At 39.5% G+C, this 17,144-nt stretch overlaps 1 protein-coding gene across 2 annotated transcripts in view; it reads left to right on the top strand.

The window, feature by feature from the left end:
- The window catches only part of LOC107740368 (teneurin-4-like), a 263,631-nt gene that overhangs the window by 181,258 nt on the left and 65,229 nt on the right, over nucleotides 1-17,144 (top strand). For both annotated transcript variants that reach the window (XM_016552793.1, XM_016552795.1), the window contains exons 14-18: nucleotides 4,063-4,248; nucleotides 7,116-7,142; nucleotides 9,874-10,020; nucleotides 11,080-11,296; nucleotides 15,111-15,230. In XM_016552793.1, coding sequence (XP_016408279.1) covers nucleotides 4,063-4,248; nucleotides 7,116-7,142; nucleotides 9,874-10,020; nucleotides 11,080-11,296; nucleotides 15,111-15,230 — 697 coding nt within the window. The remainder of the gene's footprint in view (nucleotides 1-4,062; nucleotides 4,249-7,115; nucleotides 7,143-9,873; nucleotides 10,021-11,079; nucleotides 11,297-15,110; nucleotides 15,231-17,144) is intronic.

The raw sequence follows: 17,144 nt of genomic DNA, 5'->3' as shown, positions 1-17,144 counted from the left end.
AAACATTTCATGTGTTACTGATAAACTGTGAAAAATATGAGCATTAATAAAATAAAATAAAATATTTACCTCTTTTACAAACGTCTGGCAACCATTTAACACTGACAAACATTTCATGTATTGTTACTGATAAACTGCGAAAAATGTGAGCTTTAAAATAAAATAAAATAGAAAACAGTACATAACCATTTAACACTGACAAACATTTCATGTATTGTTACTGATAAACTGCGAAAAATAAATGTGAGCATTAAAAATAAAATAAAATAAAATAGAAAACAGTATATAACCATTTAACACTGACAAACATTTCATGTGTTACTGATAAACTGTGAAAAATATGAGCATTAATAAAATAAAATATTTACCTCTTTTGCAAACATCTGGCAACCATTTAACACTGACAAACATTTCATGTATTGTTACTGATAAACTGCGAAAAATGTGAGCTTTAAAATAAAATAAAATAGAAAACAGTACATAACCATTTAACACTGACAAACATTTCATGTGTTACTGATAAACTGTGAAAAATATGAGCATTAATAAAATAAAATAAAATATTTACCTCTTTCTGGCAACCATTTAACACTGACAAACATTTAATGTATTGCTAAACTGTGAAAAATGCGAGCTTTGGTAAAATACAATTTTTCTACAAAAGTAATGGTTCTAACAAATTTGGGGGTAAAATAAATGTTATGCCACAAAACTAAACGGAAATAAAGCCACTCCTAAGATGAAAATGCCTTCCTCCCTCTCTCTGTCTCTCCCCCTTTTTTCCTTCTTTCGGTCTCAGCTCTCTTGGTCAGTGTTGGTAATTGAATAAGAAAGCTTTCAGCTCTAGTATGTGGGCAGCCGGGCAGCTCCACCACGTTCTGAAATGAGCTGTTGCAAACAATCAAGATCTGCATCAATTAGTTCTCCTCCTCCATGAAAGGGACGCAAGCAGGAGTTACCCAATTATTGTACAGCGTTAGTAGCGTCTTTGCCCTGTGGTGAAGCATTGTGGGAACGATTCGCAGATGGTGTCACCCTGTCATTTGGCTGCTGTGTTACCTTTATGAGAATTGCTTCAAGGAACACTGTTATGAGAAAACGATATTCGTATAATCAAGCTGTTTGTGTATGCGATAGAGCGAGAGGAAAAATACTAAGCCAATTGAGAGAAGGACAATAAAGGGAGAGCAAGAACCAGAGGAAATTAGCAACTCTGTGTCTCCTTGACAACTTTAAGCAGCTCTGAATGAAATGCCATTAGGATGCCTCTAATTGAAATGTTGCATGTGAAATTAAGGGCATTTACATAATTTAACAACGGCCCAGTGCTGTAATTAGCATGAGGGAAGGATTCTTTTTTTTTTTTCCTTCAAGCTTTTAAATCTGGTAATGCCATGTTATGGTTTGTGCCTGACAAGACTAACTTAACACTGTTTAATTTGTAACAATGACAAAACATGAACATAATTGACTCATTAATGGCCTATAGGCGACCTTCTTTCTGACTCCCTTCTGCATAGATTTGACAAATTAGGCACATAATCACTATTCTGTGTTTTGAAGACAGCCCTTATTTTTTTTTGTATGTTAGAGTACTTCATGCATAGCATATGTGCAAATGTTTCTTTTTATATATCGAGATATTGCATTGTATTCACCAACAAAAGTATACGCTGCAATAATTTTGATATAACTGAATACAAACACACACGCACACATTTTATTTTACACACACATATACACATAAAATTGGATTCAATTAACTAATTGTAAGGACCAAAAATTCATATTTAGCCATGTTCATTCATTCATTCATTCATTCATTCATTCAGATCTACCAAAAAATTTAAAAAAAAGTTACTCACTATTAACTAACTATTAACCAAGATTTTGTCTCAATAAACTCTTAATTTGCTGCTTATTAATAGTTAGTAGGGCTGTCCTCGACTAAGGATTTTTCTGGTCGACTAGTAGTCGTTCATTTGAAGCATTAGTCGACTAATCACATGTTTATTAATAAACCATTTAAATCATGATAATGAGCCTTTAATTGCATACATAGCCTAATAAGCGCTCAAGCGCACGCATAAAGCTTGCCACAGCGCACCGGCAGAAGTAATGATTATGAATGTGTCAGGGAAAAACAGCAAGGAGACTGCATTAACATTTTAATATTTTGATAAGCTAGTGCTTTTTGTTTTCGGATTAAGAGATGAAGTCGGCGACACTGACTCGTCATCTCCGCAGTAGTGATGCGCCTGCATGCATGTTTCATACGCATTGCATAATCGGAGAATATTTGTTTTCCATTTGTATTGGTTCATTTGAAAGTTGACATTTCATTCTCTATAGATATATTTTAATGGCATAAAGCGCATCATGTTTGCTTTCATTATTTCACAAAAGCGCGTTTTGTTTTTATTTTGAGCGCACACAAATAAACGTAGAGTCTTTACAGATTCGAAAGATGTATTACTATTATCTGTATGACCAAAAATGACCAGTATTTTAGGAGCAAGTGAGCGCGCCGGCGCCTCCATCTGCAGTGAGCGCTGTTCAGCTTCCACTCTCCTCACACACACTTAAACAATGCATATTTCTCTAGGTTAACATTAGATTGAGCGGACATAGGCGAGCGGTTGGATGTCCTGTATTACCATAGACCAGTGGCGGCTCGTGGGTTTTAAAATAGAGGAGGCACACTAATTGTATTGGTCTGGGATCCCTGCTGATTATTATTGCTTAACCACTTTAAAATGGCTTTTTGGTTGCTTTTAGTCAGAAAACCTAAAGAAAACGACACATACAGCAAGATAATATAATTTCACTTACCTGGCCTATCACTTGACGCAAACATCCATCCTTAAAAGTCTGTGTTAAAAGAGAGCTGCCTGTTGTGCCATTTCATTGAGCCGACTGCTTTTTTTTTTTTCTGCGACTAAGCGACTAATTAAATTTTGGTCGACCAAGCTTCTTCTGGTCGAGTAACGATTAGTCGACTATTAGAGGGCAGCCCTAATAGTTAGTAAGTTTAGGTATGAGGTAGGGTTAAGGGATCTCACATATGGTCATGCAGAATAATGCATTAATATGTGCTTTATAAGTAATGATAAACGGCCAATATGCTAGTAATATGCACACTAATAAGCAACTAGTTAATAGCGAGAATTGGTCCCTAAATCAAAGTGTAACCAAAAAATGTGTATAAGTCCTGTAACTGATGACCATTTTTAAAGTCTCTCACTATTAATCACCTGTTTGCCTTCAATAGTCTATTTTATTCTGTTCTCTGGTGTAAGTACTAATATTCCATGAAGTCTAATGTCTAGTCCTGTCAGCTTTCCAAAATGATCTTTTCAATTATCTTGATGTTTTGTGCTTTATGCAACACCTTTATCCTTTTAATGTTTCTAGAAGTTTTTAATTATGTCAGAATTAAAAACTCACTTGACAAATGAGTGAATAAAAAGTGAATTAATTGGCACTATTGGTTCACACAGCCAAACCTTCCCAAAGCCCATGGAGTCAATTTAATTTTTGAAATCTCATGTGCTACATTTAATTTGTGAACTAACTTTCAATTATTGAATTAATGTCTCGCAGATCTTTCTTTTATAGAAAAGCATTGTGTGCCATGCTGCTTCAGCTTTCACCTCATTACTTATGCAGTAAAACCGACTTAAATAATCCAGCGTGCGTCTCCATCTCTGTGGGAAGTCAAAATTGGATTTTGTTCTTTGACTTTACTTTCTTCTTTTTTTTTTCTTCCGTTTTTGCCTACTCCCCTCCACACAAAAGGAGGAAGAGACACAGCAGAAAATCTGCCCTGTTAAACATCCCACAATCCCCGAACCCCTGCTTTGTAATGGTCTTATTAGATTCGTATTGTCCAAAGGGGATTGCCCCCTTTATGAGGTGCAGGAATTTCTTTTCAGTGCCCATCAGACAAGGTAGTGGAGCGTGGCCGTCCCATCACTGACAATAACTCCTGGATTTGCTTTCTCTTTACCCCCTGTCCCAACAACTATTCGGTAACACCCCTTCTCTCCTCGTGTCCCACAGAGCTGTGCGCAGCCGACTGTGGTGGACATGGCATCTGCGTGGCGGGCAGCTGTCGCTGCGACGAGGGCTGGATGGGTGCCGGGTGCGAACAACGGGCTTGTCACCCACGCTGCAGCGAGCACGGGACCTGCAAAGACGGGAAGTGTGAATGCAGCCCGGGATGGAACGGAGAACACTGCACTATAGGTAAGCACCGACGGAAGACGGATGCGCTCGTTTATGTGTGTCGGATGAGGGTGGGGTCGTGACGGGGGCAAGGGGAAGGCGAGGAGGTGTGAGAGAAGCATGCGTAATTGAATTTGTGCAACTCGGCATAGCATGAACAGGTTTGCTCAAGGATATGAGGCTTGTCTTCATGCATTTTAATGTGGGAATGTGCTAAGATGTCTTTTCATTTCTACTCGTCATTTCCCTCCTTTCTTATTCTCTCTGTCGTTCCTTTCGATTAGTTCATTTTAAACACAAACATTTGCATTGCACAAGCAGAGCAGTCACTGGAAAGACATTCTTTACGTTAGGAAATTAGACTGCGAAAACATTAAAACATTCATTATTTTTGCAGTTTTGTTTGGTAAGGAAATTAAGTTATACATTTCGGCTTTAATTTAGTTTTATTTGAACTAAAAAGAATTGAGAGACATTGATTTTACTAATAGTAAAGGATGCTGTATGATAAAATCTCTGTCACACACGCTCTCAAATGATTTTTTGCTCTTATTAAATACATGGTTCAATAAATAATTACATTTATTAACCCTACTGTATCATATTTGATATGCAAATTTCAAGGCCTCTAAATTATTAGCATTTTTTGCATCTATTGTGTACAGATACCTTCTGTTGTCTGATAGTTTACACTTTTTATTAAGTAAAAGGCCTTTTAGAATAATTGTAAAAGTATCCCTTTTCAAGTATTTTTGCTGTGAAATCTTCACTAATTTTTATAAATGTTAACCGAAAATATTTCAATATGAATAAAGCAGCTTAGGTTTACTTCATTGAGGCAACCCGTCCAGTTGAGCCAGGTGTATTAGGTTGTGCCTCGGTCAGATTTTAAGATATTTAAGTGTTAACAGAAAGGTACTAGACCGTTGACAACAAAACAGCAGATGGATTCTTTCCCCGTCACCTCCAGAGCAGGAAGACTGTTGAACACAACACCTTTTTGGGTAGTTTCGTAATGGAAATATGGGTTGGCGTGGATTATTGAGCCCCTAATGAAGCTAAGCCAAACATAATGTTCTTATTTAACATGCACAACAGTGACCAGCAGTTCTCCCTGCCTGTGTACCTTGTACTAACTATTTGGAGACAAAATGGTTCACATAAATGCATGCCCCTGATGGTCCCAAAATGTACCTATAGCATGAAATATATCTAGTTTTATACACATAAAATCATTCTTTTTTATCAGTTTTTACAAAAATTATAGTCAAGCATGTTACCTTGTTAAGCTATTGTAAATTATTTGGATTTCTTTAGATGCTTATTTAAAAAAACTAAATTTTGGTAACAGGTTACAAAGAATTAAGGTTAAGCACCTCCCTTCAATGACCATTTGTTGAGAAAGAAAAGTTAAATACTTTAAAGTATGTAAAAACCATTTTAAGAGTTTCAGACCCAATTTTGTACCTTATTTGTTGAAAGTGCTATCTAACCCTAACCTACCCCTTAATTCACAGAGCAATAATTTGGTTGATAGCAGCGTTATCTACCTAACACCATCTTAATCGTAACTCTAAAATTTGATTGGTTTGTTGGAATGGTGTTCTTGGAGCATGAGTAAATCACATTAAGTGCTTGACTTTTGTTTTCCATCTCAACTAAAGAATATGAATGGGCCAATAAACAGTCTGTTCTGTGAGACTGCCTTAACCAGTGCTTCTGTCTCAACATCATTGTGTCTCTCTGTTCTACTCTTTGACATATCTGCTCTGTTAAAGGAACTTACATAGTCTAATCTGATACAGCATTTTTTTTTAACAATTGATTTTGTCTCTGAGTTTATCAGTCAGTGGCCCCAAAAAGAAAAGACTCCTCAGAAAACAGCTTCTCATAAAACACCAGAGGTGAACAAAGCAAAGAAAACAGTTTCTATTTTGATCTTGTGAACTTTCCAGATCAGTAAAACGAGAAATGCAAGAGTGTTGTTATTTATTTATTTATTTTTCTGGGGCCAGTGAACTAGCATTCCGTCTTTTAATATTTTCTTGATGCATTATTGATGTTCTTCATACATGTACCATAGTGAGACATAGCATCCCAACAGCAAGGATCATATATTCTCATAAAGCGTGTGCCATTAAAGACGGTAAGTGTGACGGTCCATGATGTAATGTACAGAATGTTTGACAGATGACGTGTTGCCTCTCCACTGCTGTTTGCATTAGAATGTGGTCGTCTCATCAGTGACATGCTCTTTCTTTATAAGCTTTTGACATCATTACACAGTCTTAAACCTGAAGGATGTACTTTTATATACTGTATATATAAAAATACTTATGTAATTTGTTTACAAATTATAATGGTGACATTTTCCAAAAAGTCTGCATGTAATACATTCTGAAGATTTATTATGCATTATCAGCTATCCTTCATAAAGCCATATATATGCATTATGCATCCGTTTTAGAATTTCCAGTTATAATCAATTGTAATACTATTCAGAATTTAAAAATGTCTAACATAAGGCATTATGAAGAGCTTTATAATGGTTTATATATATATATATATATACAGGCTTCATAGAAAGTGTTGCCAAAAAATCTCCCACCTGTAATACATGTTCTGATAAACCGAGACTTCTCACTACATCTGTTTTCATCCCTCTCTTTCTCTACCCTGTCACACCATACCTTTAACTTTCTCCCAGCCTGTGATGTGACGTGTTGCTTTATGCATGTTATTGTCCTTGCTTTTGCAGCCCCTGTGTTTCTGTAAACGTAGAAGTCTCGAGCAACTAGCCCATGCCTCTAGCTGTCTGTGTCTTGTCATGGAAGCAGCACTGTTCAAAACCTCCCTTATATGTCCTTGTCTTTTATCTCCCTCTAAAGCTCACTATCTGGATAAGGTAGTGAAAGGTATGGCACTCCTCCTGTCCTATCTTTTCTTCCTCTCTCATGTTCTGTCATCCATCATATTTCCATTAGTCCATCCTTCATAACGCTCATCCTGAAAGGGTTGCGCTTCTATTTCATTCAGCCCAAGCTTCATGCCACACTAACCACAGTCCTCTCCGCATCATGCTGCTGTTGTTCCACTATATCCAATACGCTGCTCTGCCACCTCGCCACTTAGCACCTTCGTGCCCGCTGAGTGGGCGGCACGAGAGCCAGAGCGTCTCCTTAGCCACCGTATCCCTGCTGTGGAACTCAAGGGGATGGATGGCCCACAGGATCCAAGGAGGGAGGGCTGGTGGAGGGTCACGGACCTTGCCAACCGGCGCCATGCATAATGTATGTTCAGTGCAGCTGTGTAGCACAGCAGAGGGGGTTCGGGAGGAGGGCTGGGGGTTCTGAGAGGTGCTGAAGCGGCAGCCTCTCTAATTAAAGCACGCTATGCACCGGTGATGCCAGGGCCCCGAGCCGCCCACACCCCCTACCTGCTCCTTGTTTTTTCCTTTCATGTCTCTGGTTTTCTTGCTCTGTGAGCCCACCCCTTCCCTCCCTTTCTCCCCGCATAGAGAGGCTGTGCGGCTAGCGTGAACTGCAGGGGTTGCGCGAGGCGGTTTGTGGCCCTCCAGAGCTGTTTCAGCCTGATGCACGGGTGCGCTCCACAGGGGCCTCTCTCTGAAAGGGCTGCCAATTAAGCTGAACTGCTGCCAGCAGAGTACAGATCTTTATTTATTTAGCTCTTTAATAAGCATTCAGAACAGACCATTCAGACGTCTCGCCACTGCAGACTGTGCAGCTGTTTGTCTGTTTGGGTGTTTAAGGAGGAACCTGCTGTCTACTGGTCAGGCTCATCCTTTGCTTGTTAGCAAAGCATATAACTGTCACTGCCTGCCTTGGAGCACAAAAAGATTGACCTTACACCGATGTGAGGTCAGCTGGAGGCTGTGAATGCAAGTACAACCTTGTGTTTTGTGATCTGCTTTTTTGCAACTCCCGTTGCCATTAGAGAAAAGACAAGAAATTAGATCATCCAAAGGTCTAAATCCAAAGTGCACACTTTGTTGACATAGCATTGTGTAGACTTTTTAGTAGTACTCCAATGAGAAGTCCAAAGCATCAAGGAAGTGTAGGTCCTGCAAAAAAGACACCCAACTGTGCAGTGTGGGACATGCTTTTGCTTGAAGAGTTTAGCTTCAGCTCGATCCAGTACACCTGCCTGGAACTTTCGAGCAAGCATATTGACCTTGATTAACTGGTTCTGGTGTGTTTAACTGGGATTAGAACTTAAAATCTGCAGGATGGTGGTCTATTTCAAAAGCATGTTTAGACCGTATCATGCAAGTCATCAAAATTGCTATTTGGGATTCTTTACCCAAGAGTATCATAGCTCACCATGCCAGAGCATGTGCTCTAACCACTGTACTACAGCTCCATTGCTCTTTCTTATATTTACATGACATTGTGCTGATCTGTGCAGCTATATAATTATGTAAGTCAACATTACAGCCCACTTTCTTGATGGATTCTCCATTTAGGTGTAGACTTTTTTTTCTTGTGTCAGATGCTGCTAAATATGCTAACATATATCAGTTATTGAAGCACAGCTGTCTTGGAACATTGAGCATAGCATCATCATGATGCACAAAGCCTAGATGAAAACATTGCATACCATTCCCCATTGAGCCATCCTTAGAAATTATCATGGCTTTTAAAGGCATCTCGGATTTCTTTCTTATCAGGCATCCACCACCTTTCTTTCTCTATACAAACTCCCACTCTCTCTCTCCCTTCCTTTAGTCTCTATGATGTTCGAGCAGTGGCTGTGCTAACTGTCACTGACAAAATAGGTCAGCTCAGACATCTTGGAGAGCGGCTCTTGGCTTGTGAAAAGCATGTCAGGATTTTACATTCGATGGCTCAGGGTTTCTCATCTTTCGTCTATGTTTTCATCTTAGGAAATGGAATTGGACAGGTAGCTGATAAGTGGCAGTGAGGGGAGGAGAAAACAGATGACAATGACAGATATTTTACGCTGTCGTATGGAGTGTACCATGTGTGTAGGACCGTGTGCCACCTGTGCTATCTACATCCTGTCAGCATTAACCTCCCTGCTCAAGCGCAGCCCTGTGAAATCCTATTTTCAAATGTGTCATGACATTCACATTATTGGAATAAAACAGAATATGGTTTGTGTTGTATCTGGCGCTTATGGTTTGCACATTTAAGACTAGTCTACTATCTAAAGCTAAGGTTGTTAGTTGTATATTACCCAAGAAACACTGTGATTATCCATATTGCTGTTTATCTAGTTGAGGTAATTGTTTTTTTTTTCCAGGTTAGATTTTGCCTTTACCTTTCTTGTGTCTCATTGTCTTGCCTCTTTTTTTCTTGCTCTCTCTCTTTCTCTTTAGAGCTGAGTTCTGCATCTATTGTACAACACTAATGAGAATGTATTGATCTGGAGGAGCTCTGCAGTATGAGTCTGCCTCTATAGGATATAATGGCTTATAAAGGTGTATCAGTTAATCACCTGAAGTTATCACTGTTATTACTGAAGCACTCTTTTGACCCACAACCCTTCATTTTGACTTTTTCGTCTGGTAACTAGGCTTTGCAACGTCTTGTCTGTTATAGCGTAATGTTTGTTTTGGTGAAAAGTGCCCTCTGTAATGTGTATGCTTTGCTTTTGTGTGCACAGAGGGCTGTCCTGGTCTGTGCAATGGCAACGGCAGATGCACGCTGGGTAATAATGGCTGGTACTGTGTTTGTCAGCTGGGCTGGCGGGGAGCAGGTTGCGACACATCAATGGAGACGGCCTGCAGTGACGGCAAGGACAATGACGGAGGTACAACACAAACAACATGCTGCCTTGACATTTATTATGAAGATTTAACAGTCTTTGCATGGGTCTCACCTTCATTGAGCTAAAAGCTGGCAGCTATTTAAATAGCACCGGAATGCTAGCATGCTAGTAGTAAAGCAGTCAATTGGTGGTACTATTGCGGCGACCGAAACAAGCAGTGTTGACGCTTCCACCAGGAGAGGTGTTATTTTTATAATTTGGCCCATCTGGTCAGAGAGGTTCCTGAAAGTAGAGAGAGAGGAAGAGAGAGAGATATTATAGAATAAGGGATGACCCACTTCAGTAAATTAAAGGGTTCCTCTCAGCATGGCCTGAAGTCCTGAATTATTTCAGCTGAATTACAGGAGGGAGAGGCTGAGCTGCCTGTAAAGGTGTGGAAACTGTAGGAAAGGGGGGGGGACGAAAGAAAAAAACATGAAGGAAATAAGAAGCCAGACTCGCTCTAACTTACTGCAGTAACGCAGCTGTAGGGTACAGAAAGCCATCCAACAGAGGCAGTTATTTCTCAGAAGTTTTCAAGATCCTGCTAACAGTTCGCCCATGTTCGTCTTGGGATGATGAAATCTTTTTCCTCTCCTTTAAAGATACTGACCTAGGGGAATGACGTTAGCTTGGACAGAATAAGCATGTTGGAAGGCATCTGTGCTCCAGGTTCTGAACAGTTCTGGTAACCAGGTCATACCTGATCAGGCTGGTCTCTGAAACATTCACTGGTGCGTTCGTCCACATTTTGGTTCTAATGAGGCCCTAAACCTAAACCTAAACCCCTTAACCCTACCCCAATTGAATCGGTGAGTGTGGCACCTTGTCTACGATGGTCTACGACCTCTGACCAACTTGAACAAGTTGATCCACCTCAGAAAAACCAAGTCCACCAGCTGGTAGTCTATCTGTTCAACCATCTAAACTAAGTGAAGGAAGTTTATAAGCAGATAAATTGTTTTTCACTTACATCAAAAGAAGTAATTTTGTGAGAAAAAACACTGATTCATTTTCTGACACTACATTCCCGTTATTAAAGATTAAACCTCTCTCTATCAGATGGGTTGATGGACTGCATGGACCCGGATTGCTGTTTGCAGACATCATGTCACACCACTTCTCTGTGTGTGGGCTCTCCTGATCCACTGGATATTATCCAGGAAACCCAGATCTCTTCCACTCTGAGCACCCTGCAGTCCTTTTACCAGCGTGTCCGCTTCCTGGTGGGCCGGGACAGCACCCATGTCATCCCTGGCATCAACCCCTTCGATGGCATGTAAGTGTTTCTTGACTAATGTTTGCAATTTTTGTGCAATTTCTTGCAGTTTAAGTTCTCTTTTCCATACTTCTCCCAAATCCCAATTCCCCATAGTGGTAATATTTAGATCAGTCAGAAACTATAAGTAGATGCTTTCAATCCATCTACAGCTCTTGTTCCTGTAAACAAACAGGGCATGGGGCTCATCCCAAGGTGCCCCAAAAATGTTTGGTATGAGAGAACAGTGCTGTCACTGTGTGATCCCATGAGACTTTTCATCTTTTGCCTCCATTTTGTGGCGTTCCCTTTTTATCTGTAAACAATACCTAGAGTGAACGCCACTTTTGCATTTGCATCCCACTCGTGCATTGGTCTTGTCCCTCTCTCTCCTTATGTTCTCAATTGAAATGAGCACAAAAGACGCTACTAGAGACTTGGGAAAAAGTTGTGCTCCTTTGAAATGTCGTAGAGTATCCCCGCATTTCCTTTCATGAAAGCTGAGCTGACATTTCAAAGGCAAAAATGAAAACGTAACAAGCATATGAGCATCTTTTTGTGCTCTCCATGGAGAATGTCTCTAATGGTGTCGCCCAGGGTGCGTTGACGTTTTGATTCGTATCTCCATAAGGCATAATGTGCCAAATAGGTCTTCGATTCAAAGCCTTCTGTTTTTAGACCTTGTCTTGCTTTGTTCATTTGGAAACTCAAGTAGAAATTTCTTGTTTAGAGGGGTTTTGGATCAGTGAACAGTCCTTCCCTGAACTATGGTGAGCAGGGTATTGTTTTTACATCTCTTAAATGGCCATTTCCCATAGTTTAGCTCAGACTCTGGACCAAATGGCCTTTTGCTTTGCGTGACTGAGCCTCTGGCAAGTACGGACTCCCTTTGTCTAATCTGTGCTGTCCTAATGAGACTCTGATCACTTCAAAGCTGTCCAGTGCTCTCCTTCCTGCACTCATTTCAGTCCTATATGCCAGACGTTCTTCCGTTGCATAAATCACTGCGCCCTCAATCAAGTTGTGTCAGAGTGTCCGATGCGCATAACCTCATGCAAAGATGAAACACTGGACTTTGTTTGATATTGCCTTTTGTGCACATGGCACCCGGTATTCATGAAATGCTCTTGTAATACCCTGTGACATTTTCCCAAGGTGACATTTTTGCGACGCTCGGTAGGGAGTCTCCCGATACCCTCTTCATTATTTCAAGACGGGAGCCTCGGCCTACCCTTCATCACCATCATCTCCCAAGAAAAAAAAGAGAGACATAAATAAATAAAAGCTTTAGAAGTCGGCCAGCAGCCGCAAGATCGGAGACCTCAATTCACCTAAAAATATCAGGGCTGATATATTATTTATTACCTCTTTGTTTCTCCGCCCACTGACAGATATGAGAGCGGCTGACAGCAGCCCAGATGGACCTCTTAGACATAGCCGCAGTCAGTCTAAAAAAGCCCCTTGCCATCACCTGATCAGGCCTCTTTATTGATTCCACAACCACCTCTGCATGCTCAGAGACATGTCAAAACTGCACATCTGACATGTCCAACCACAAGAAAGTAACACGGCTGGGAATGATCAAAGTCACCCATCATCCCTGTTTTACAAGGCTCACCTGTCTGAAACTTTTCGAATGTTCTTCCGATGTTCTTTCACCTCTACAGCATGCGCTCTGTTTATCTGAACACCATGAATAGCACAAAAGAATAAATGTGCTTGCCTGGAGATACATTTGGGTCAAGTTGTTTGCTTGCTGCATCTGAGTGTGCTTAGCCCCTTTTACCATCATGTGGAGATGGTGAAGGGGGATGGCCTGAGATGGTCCATTGTTTCTCTCCATTTAGCCTATTTAGAACATGTTGCCATTTCTGCGAAAGGAAAGAACTGCTGTACGCAGATATAATGCAAGAGAGGGAGCATGTTTTTATGTTTAGCCCCTCTTACAAAGTTTTTTAAGTAATTAGCAGTGCTTGTTACAACATCACGCCATGTTTGTTTACAGTAACAAAGACCGTAGATGAATTGATAGCATCTTCTGCAAAAATTAGGAACAGTGATGCTTTTGGGTTGTTGCTAATGCTTAGCAATGCCCTGATAATGACTCTAGTTTCATAGTGTCTGTTTACATATGCAAATCTAATTAGCTTGTTAGCTTTACGGTGCTAAAGAAACTTGCTGCAACTTTTCTTTGATAATTCTGCTTCAACAGAGTTTGCAAACATAAATTTTGCCCATTAACCATTTAGCCTTCTTTTAGCCTTTCCCAAACGCACAAGCATTCAGACCACTCTCTAGGTACAAAATTGCCTCTTAGCGCTCCCGGAAGCTGCACCTCAGGACAGTTTAGCGTGCTTTCCTTCATAGTTATTTAAGATGTCTCTTCTAATATCAAGTCAGACGCAGCATACAATTTGCTTCTATTACGTGGTTGTCAGCGCAGTGCTACACAAGGGGATATCTCTGTTGTTTATAAACCTCCTTCCGCTTTTATCTGCCTTGTTTGAGAATAGGGTTTGCTGAATAAATGAACTTTAGACTTTTCGTCTAGACCACTTCACTGTTCTTCCTTTATCTTCTTCAGATCCATTTATTGTCAATATTTAAATAATTTGGCGTGGAGTTGTTGAATCAGCTCGGCATATTTCGCTGTGGCTCAGAGCCTATAGTTCCACTCAGTGCACCCTGTGAAAACTTGCATCGCTGCCCCTTCTGAATGGGAATACTCTAAATCAAACTGTCACCTCGAGCAATGTTGTAGATAGACAAAAGCTTTACACATTATCTCTCTCTCTCTCTCTCTCTCTTTCTATCTTTCCACCCTTTTATTTAGTGATCTTTCTTTGTTACTTGTTCTGTCTCTATTTTCTATTCTAATTGAGTTCGCTCGTGGTCTGATAATAGACATTGTGGTGGGGCTGTGCACTTGTGCGCTATCTCAGCTAGCTTTGTTTACAGGGACGCAGAGCTGAGCCAAGGACTGCTGAAGGTGAGAGGCTGCTTAAATTAGCATAAAGTTAGCCTCCCTGGGACAGGGATATTGTTGGGTCTGTGATCTTGCCTGCAGTAAGGACAGGAAGGGGCCAGCCTCTTACACACCAGTGTTAATTGTTCCGCTACCTGACAAATGTTTAATACCTAATACCTTCATAGAAACAGCCCCGATGTGTAATTTTTTTCCTAGATGCTTTTTTCTTTAACCTAGCTGATGTGTGTAATTTTTTGGCTTTCAGTTATATCAGATCACATGATATGCCTATTATTCAATCAAATTAATAAAAGTTATTACATCATGTGGCAGGCAAAATGTATGATCTTACAAACCGTGGCAGCTCTAATATTTGTATAATAGTTTTAATATATATATTTAAATTTTTTTGTCCTTTGTAAACTCCGGCCTGAACAGCATGAAGCCTGATTAAAAATCTCTAACACTATGAGTCAGAAGTCATGTCAAGCAGGGAGTTGGTTTGTTCTTGTTGAGGATTTTAAGAATCCGTGTTTGACTTTTTCATATCGATCAGTAAGTCGGAGCTCCTGAGGCAGACAGATAACATCAGATAGAGGCAGTTTCAAGCCCAGATATCTGCTGTGACTGAAAGCACTCATACCTCCGCATTGTTCTCTCAAACAGCAGGAATGACACAAACACTATCCCATTTTTTTGCTCTTATCTTTTGCTTCTCAGATAGGAAACCCCGCTGAGGTTTCCTCAGAGCTGTGGGATTCATTTAATTTATTATATGCGTTTACAAATAGCATCTGATGCTTTTCTACACTGTAAAACAACATGACCTGTTTTACTCAATATGATTTTCATTTTTTAACCTCACAGTCATGCCTGTGTTATCCGGGGACAAGTAGTGACTTCAGATGGGACTCCGCTGGTCGGTGTAAATATCAGCTTCATTAACAGACCAGCCTATGGGTATACCATCACCAGACAGGACGGCAGGTAAGTTGTAGCATGGGATGAAATGGTGTTTAAAGATCTAGGTTAGCAATTAAAATGTAAATATATTGGAATTTTTTCATGTCACGATCATTATGCATGCACCTTTAACCCACATCTGTGCACTCTAACTGCTTTCTGTATGGCAGAATGTTCTATAATGTGCTGGAAATAAAATTGGAGGACAATTTTATTCCCAGCACACCATTGCACATTTTGCCTGTTTGCTTGGATGGTGCTTTTTGTAGCCATAAACAATCTTCCATCTCCCTGGCTCTCTCTATTTTTCCCTCTCTTTGCTCGTAAACATATAGTCTCCCTCCCTCCCTCCCTCTCCCTCCCCATCAAGCACTGCAAGAACAGACTCAGTACGGCATGAAATCACCAGTGCACCTGTTTGCTTGCTTAAAAATGGGAAAGCTGTCTTAACTGATTTAGTTTGATTGTGGTCTGTTCTATACTGGTGCCTTTGCTTTTTAAATTACTTCTTTCTCTACTTCAAAAGAGGTCCTTCTGCTTCTCTGCCAACCGCTAGAGTTGGATTGACCAAGTAACATGCAGTGGATATTCATGTAATACAAAATTTTGCCTAAAGTCAGACTCTGGAAATCCTAAAAGCCATCCATTATACATCTGCCTTGATGTATTGAGAGTCACTTACGCAACCCTGATTTCCTGAAGGAGAGCAGAATGCTGTGTTACGTAATCAAGAACCACAGAGCTATAGACGGCAGACTTAGAAGACGTCACATGATTATTAATGTAGTGGAAGTCATGAGAGATTCAATCTTCCTTGGAACCAAAAAATATAACATTATCTCAATATTGTATTCTAAATAATCAAAATAGGTTTGGAGGGTCCCGCTAACAAACTAAGAATGTTTTAATTAACGTTACCATCAAGTTATGAAAACATTATTTTTAACATTATTTATGTTCTCTGAATGTCAAAAAGTTCACTTTTTTTAAATGATTAAAAACATTTTTCTTTTTTGTTTGGATATGTGGAAATTAGAGAAAATATTAAGAGAACATTCTATTTTTTCATTTTTTTCATGACCATTTATTCCATTTGAACTTGACTTTTAAATGTTCTCTGAACCATCTAAAACAAGTAGTTAGTAATGTTTAAAAAAAATGTTACATGAACATCCAACTAAAATGGCCCATGAACAATTATAAATTATGTTTCTGTGCTAACATGTTGAAAACATTAATAAAGAACAGATAACATTAGTTATACACAAAGTTTGTTCATTACTTTGAGAGAACCTTACCAGAATGTTCTTGCCAGAAAATTCTGAGAACACTCGCTGTCCCTGGGATAGTGGTAAGCTACAAGTGGTACAAATTAACAGTGAAAAAAACTGGAATTTATCCTAGGCAAACTTTATGCAAGAAAGATAGCAGGCTAATTGTTAGTAGTTTGCTAAGCTAATTAGTGGATAAGTTAACAGGATGCTAAGCTGAACAGCTAGGCTAATCAACTAGTGGTATGCAAAGGTAGTTGCTAACTGATTAGCATGTAAACTGAATAAACATAGAGCTAAAACTGTAAAATGTTCTCAGTTATATTATCCCTTGCGAATATGTACAATGGTTTTATTATAGAAAAAGTGTAGTAACCATGTTTTTTGGCGTATTGATTACCATTTGTATAATCACAGTTTTACTACAAATACCATGGTTAAACTAGTGTAGCAAAACCATGGTTATTTTGTGGTTACCATGGTTTAACTATAACTTTTTTGTAGTAGTAAAACCATGGTTAATTTTATATAATAATACAAATTTTTTTATAATAGTTGCATTATGTCTATACTAACAAATAACTAAAGTAAAGCTCCACTTGCTCTCAAAATGCAGTTGTCCTGAAAATTTTAAGGGAGTCAGTTTTAGAATGTGCTTGTCCTAACA

This window comes from Sinocyclocheilus rhinocerous, unplaced genomic scaffold (genome assembly GCF_001515625.1).
Source record: "Sinocyclocheilus rhinocerous isolate Xijiao unplaced genomic scaffold, SAMN03320098_v1.1 scaffold315, whole genome shotgun sequence".
NCBI classification, from domain to species: Eukaryota; Metazoa; Chordata; class Actinopteri; order Cypriniformes; family Cyprinidae; genus Sinocyclocheilus; species Sinocyclocheilus rhinocerous.
The sequence above is the reverse complement of the archived record's forward strand: the minus strand, read 5'-3'. Positions and strand labels throughout refer to the sequence as shown.